The 5,832-nt window shown below is 40.2% G+C and overlaps 1 protein-coding gene across 1 annotated transcript; it reads left to right on the top strand.

The window, feature by feature from the left end:
• Positions 1 to 730: 730 nt before the first annotated feature.
• Positions 731 to 5,384, top strand: sypl2b (synaptophysin-like 2b). Its single transcript, XM_080533424.1, has 6 exons — positions 731 to 863; positions 993 to 1,067; positions 1,854 to 1,975; positions 3,012 to 3,216; positions 3,935 to 4,126; positions 4,418 to 5,384. The coding sequence occupies exons 1-6, from the start codon at positions 846 to 848 to the stop codon at positions 4,538 to 4,540; spliced, it is 735 nt and encodes a 244-aa protein (XP_080389550.1). The 5' UTR covers positions 731 to 845; the 3' UTR covers positions 4,541 to 5,384.
• Positions 5,385 to 5,832: the final 448 nt, after the last annotated feature.

Below are 5,832 nucleotides of genomic sequence, written 5' to 3'. Positions count from 1 at the left end.
TCACTGAAGTTCCTCAACTTTACCAAGAAAGGATAAATCAATATTGTAAATACACTATCAGATACATTTTGCACTGTGAATGGAATCGAGTTATTCTATGAGCACATGACGTGAGTCATGTGGTGTACCAGTTACACTTTTTCTGAGTGAGGCAGACCAATTTCATGATACAACACTGGCTGTATGAAAAAATGGCGACCTCTTGTGATGAATGAATGAATGAATGGTCTTTATTTATTTATAGACACATCTGAGCTAAATCTTCTGTAAGTAATGGCAGATTTAATACTGGACATTTATGGAATGTGGGATGAATGGGATTGAGACATTTCTATTTTCATTTAGTAATTTCAAGCAATTAGCACTAAATTCCATGTAAAATACCCCAAAAGGTCCTAGTTGTAAATATAAATGCATGCATCTCATTAGCAGCTATCAGGCCAGGATCATCAACAAAATGTTAACAATGTGGAAAATGCATTTTAACATGCAAATAGCATAACATTTATATGACTATTGTCATATAAGGAATGCAAATATACGTAAAACATATACATTATTTGTCAACAAAAAACAACAACAGCAACAATACAGTATTTTTATTTTTTTATTGCTTTGGTTATAATGAGGTACAAGACTGGTTAACTTGGGCCTCCACGGTGCGCTATGTCCTCGTGCCACTTTAAGAAAGTGTCAGTGATCACGTGTTCCATGCAATGCCAATGCTGAAGTTGGAAGAAGAAGTTTGTCTGAAGTTTTTTGTATAAGCAAGCTCTCAAACTTGAGCTTTACCAACAATCGGGAACGAGAAATTGCAGTTCGACTGTTATAAAGTTGGTCACGCGATGGACGGAGTAGCGCAGGTGAGAGAAACGTGTGATTATGTATTCAGTTAGCTTTTGTTATTAAAACTTTATTTACATTCGTGGCAAACCTCTCCAAGTCCAAAATTATGGTAATTAGCTATCAACATTCTTTCTGCTCATCTTTAGAAAATTATGACGGGGTTCAGTCTTGACCTGGGACCCTTGAAAGAGCCATTGGCATTTATTCGAGTGCTCGAATTGGTAAGTTTCTATTCTCATTTAAGAATAGCGCCCGCCCAAAGCAGCCCTCAACATTGTTTTATACTGTAACTGTAGAGCGCCGCGACATTGTAACATATTCATTACTGAAAGTTGAACATCAGGGTGATTCATTTACCATTGTCATTGACATTGTTAGGCAACAAATATATCGCAGGATAGTGAGTGCAACAAATGCCTTCTACAAAATGCATCGACTGTTCTCTTAGTATTGCCTAACTTTGCCTACAGCTACTGATTCCCATTTCACTGTCATTAGTTAAGTTTGTTTGTTGATGAACACAACGCATTGCCTGGTAAAACTTAACGCAAAGCACTGAAAGCATGTATAATTCATAGGTATAATGCATTACTTGTTTTTATTTTTAGGTAAGTATGATGCTGTATCTCAATAACACCATGGCATTTCAGCTGAAGGAACATGACTGATAACAACACATGATTCATGAGATCATGTAAGATATAATTGAGTTTATGACAATTGTAGATCCAAGTGCTCAGTAACACTCAGGGTTCAGTGCACCACTATGCTGCCTCTGCTACAGAAGATAGGCTAAGCAACACGTCCATCACTATATCTGCAGCAGATCTGTCAATCTGAGGACATTTTGCATAATGAGTGTTATGTCGAAAAACATCAGGCTGATGTAGATGAGCATCTTGTTTGTGTATTAAAGGTGTGTTTACATATATGATATACACTGATTATATTATAATATCTACCACTTCTTTCGCTTGCTTGTGTCCTTCTTTGGGTTCTGACTAAAGGTCTTCTCGATATTTGCCTTTGCGACGACTGGGGGTTATGCTGGCTCTACAAGCATCAATGTGCAATGCAAAGGGAACAGCCCCAGCCAAGAGATTCCTGCCGTCTTTAACTACCCTTTCAGGTGTGTGGAATAGACAGAGATAAATGCGTGCATCAAATAATTGTTTATGCATGACTGACTTTAACATTTTTATTATATGATTCTGCCTCAAACTACACTGGTCAAAAAAAATTAAGGGAACACTTAATCATCACAGTATATAACACCAAGTCAATTAAACTTCTGGGATATCAATCAGTTCAGTTAGGAAGCGTAAACGATTGTTAATCAATTTCACCTGCTTTAGTGAAAATGAAAGTGACAACAGGACAAGAGAGGCAACAGCAAGACAACCCCCAAAAAGGAAATGGTTTTGCAGGTGGTGGTGGCCACAGACCATTTCTCTCTCCTTATCCTTATCCTCTAGTTTTGCATTTTGCTAGTGCCCTAGTCAGTACTGGTAGCATGAGGCAGTACCTGCAGCCCATTCAGGTTGCACAGGTAGTCCAGCTCCTCCAGGATGGCACATCCATATGTGCCGTCGCAAGAAGGTTTACTGTGTCTCCCAGTACATTCTCAAGAGCGTAGAGGAGATACAGGACAGGGCCGTAGAAGGGCAACAACCCAACAGGACCAATATCTGCTCTATCTATCTATCCTTTGTGCGGGGAGGAATAGGAGGAGCACTTCCAGAACCCTACAAAATGACCTCCAGCGGGCTCCTTGTGTGCATTTTTCTGACCAAACTGTCAGAAACAGACTCCATGAAGGGGCATGAGGGCCTGACGTCCTCTAGTGGGACTAGCCCCGTACCATGCAGCTCGAATGGCATTTGCCAGAGAATACCAGAATTGGCAGGTTTGTCATTGGCGCCCCGTTCTCTTCACAGATGAGAGCAGGTTCACACTGAGCACGTGACAGACGTGAAAGACTTTAGAGATGCCGTGGCGAACGTTATGCTGCCTCATCATCATGATCCAGCATGGCCGGTTTGGCGTGTCAGTGATGATCTGGGGAGGCATATCCTTGAAGTGTTCCCTTAATTTCTTTGAGCAGTGTATTTATCGTCATGAATGCAATGTACTGTATGCACTACTGTGTGCTCGTGTTCACACAGGCTGATGGACCATTCATACAGTGTCCCCAACTGTATAATCAATGACACCAGCACCACTGAGCTCTATCTGACTGGGGACCACTCCTCTTCAGCCGAGTTCTTCGTCTGTATCGGAGTCTTTGCCTTCCTATACAGCACTGCCAGTCTGGTGCTCTACCTGGGCTACCAACACTTGTACAGAGAGACTAGCCGTGGCCCCATTGTAGTAAGTTTGCTAGAATTATTTATGCCCTTTGTAGGGGGTGTTGAACTGTTTGTGCAGCTTGATGTTGTTTTTGTGGGTGTGGCAGGTATGGCAAGGACACTTGACAACTACTGTGACAACTACAAGTTTGGCTTCCTGGATCACACCTACAGTACCAGTCAAAAGTTTGGACACACCTTCCCATTAAATTGACTGAGAATGTGTGTCCAAACTTTTGACTTGTACTGTTCATTAGGTAACAAAGATCAGCAGAGTGATTAACAAAGCTTGCCTCAACATGGTCTCTCTTGATTTAGTCACTGTTGTGTTGGCACTTTTAACACAATTTGCTTTGCTTTTGTTATTTATTTAGTAGGAAAAACAAGATAAAAGTGGACTGCATAGTCTGGGCTATAGTCTTTAGTTATTAAATTAGTTCACATTTCAAGAACTTTGGGCCCTTGCTTGCCATTTTTTTCACTAATAAGACGTGTACACCACTTCTACCCTGGAACCTAATGGAAGGTCAGAGAAAGGTCACCTAACAGTGCGGTGTAAATGAAGCACTGGGGATAGTGTGTGCCTCTTGCGCCAGATTCTGCTGCTGCTGTGAAAATAACTCCACCAGCCAGCGTCAATAGTCAAGTCACTTTTAACCTATTCAACCAAACTGAAACTGCCTTAAAATGCTTCTGTTACAGTGCCTGTGGGCAATTACCATATCTTATCCTGCCAATAGGACCTGCTGGTGACTGCAGCCTTTGCCTTTCTGTGGTTGGTGTCTTCCTCTGCCTGGGGTAAAGGCCTGACTGATGTTAAGTGGGCTACCAGTCCCTCAACCCTTGTAAGCCTCATCAATGTATGCATGGACATCAACAACAAGTGCACTCCAGGAGGGGTGCCTCACATGGGTCGACTCAACTCCTCTGTGGTAAGCTCACTCTTCAACTCACCACCACACACACCATTGAATTGCTAGTTTTTCTGTGGTGTAGTTGGTTAACATCAGGTGTTTCGGAGAGGGGGTCGTGTGTGTTGCTAATACAGTGGATGCATGTTCAAGACTGGCAGGGTGATGCCTGTTACATATGTATCTAAATCTTCTGTTAGAATATTTCCAACAATCTCGTAAAGAAACTGGTATGAGGATGCCAGCATGCCAATGTGAAATTGTATATATATAACTGCATACCTTTTCTTAAATCATGTGTTTTTCTCCCAGATATTTGGATTTCTCAACCTCATACTGTGGGGTGGCAACTGCTGGTTCATCTTCAAGGAGACACCCTTCCACAAATCAGTCGATCCCCCGGCAGAGGTGGAGGAGGGTGTCAGGCCATCGTAACTGGGCAGTTTTGTTGTCAAAAGTTCCCTTCAAGTTTCTTCCCTTTCTAATGCATTGTAATGTTGCATTAGGAAAGTCTGCTAGCTCATTAAGTTTAAATAAAGATAGCCGCAGTTTCTTTCATGCATTTCATTACATTGACAGCTCAACCTTATCAAAAAAGTGTTCAAACAGGTACAATTTAAGTTTTCTAGAAATATGAATGCGGAAATATCTGGAAGGAGAACATTTGCGCATCATCATTGAGGTCAAAACTAGTTTTACTTCACGCAGTTAACACTTTAACAGTATTTCTAACACAAGAATGACAATCGTCATATTTAATGTGTGCTTCCCTAGATTTGTTTGAAAAGACATTATTATTTTTCTTTGCCTATTTGGAACCAGTGTTTTTCATCGGGCACTACTTTTGTCAATAGCTAAATGTTTTTGTATTAAAATAACTTACTGCATAGCAATGTTACACAAGAAGCTACCAGAGAGAAAAGGAGCCAGAAATGGTGAATAGTTATGGATATTTCATAAACTGTTAGTAATGCCATTGCATCCTTTTTACTTTGAAATGTGTGTTTTTCTTTGTCTTGCATGGTCTGTAATATTAATATGTTTTAAATGAACACAGTTCTGTAAGAAAATAAGCCAGCAAACCTCTACTAAATGTGCTGATGATGACATTAATGTCTCTGGTCAAATAGTCTTGTTACCATTTTAACTCTGTTAAATTGACTGATTTCAGTTATGCATGTACGATTTATTTTTGCTGTGCCGCACTTCTACCTCAATGTTTTGATAAGGGACAGCAGAATTTGTTGTCATGGTTGTCATTAAAGCAACTCCTCTTTATGCCGTGCATTTGGCCCATCATCTATCCGTTTACCTTTATGCTACGTGGTCTTGTTAAGAGATGGGATGTATGAAATGAATTAATAGGTTAAACTGTAAAGGAAAGAGCTGGTCTAGTCATGTGTGTGTCTATTACAGCGGGGGAAATAAGTATTTGATCCCCCGCCGATTTTGTAAGTTTGCCCACTGACAATGCAAAGAAATGAACGGTCTCTAATTGTAATGGTTGGTTTAACAGAGACACAGAGTATCAACAAAAAAATCCAGAAAAACACATTATATAAAAGTTATAAATTGATTTGCATTTGATCAAGGGAAATAAGTATTAGTATATGTTTTTTCTGGATCTTTTTGTTGACATTCTGTCTCACTGTAAAATAAACCTACCTTTAAGATAGACCGTTCATTTCTTTGTCAGTGGGCAAACGTACAAAACCGGCAGGGGATCA

Source organism: Nansenia antarctica, assembly GCF_963989245.1.
Source record: "Nansenia antarctica genome assembly, chromosome: 6".
Lineage (NCBI taxonomy): Eukaryota > Metazoa > Chordata > Actinopteri > Argentiniformes > Microstomatidae > Nansenia > Nansenia antarctica.
This window is presented reverse-complemented; position numbering and strand designations above follow the sequence as displayed.

Coding starts and splice junctions, on each gene's coding strand:
- sypl2b (XM_080533424.1), top strand. Junction 3,217..3,934: donor CTAGCCGTGGCCCCATTGTA/GTAAGTTTGCTA, acceptor TCCTGCCAATAG/GACCTGCTGGTGACTGCAGC. Junction 4,127..4,417: donor GTCGACTCAACTCCTCTGTG/GTAAGCTCACTC, acceptor TTTTTCTCCCAG/ATATTTGGATTTCTCAACCT.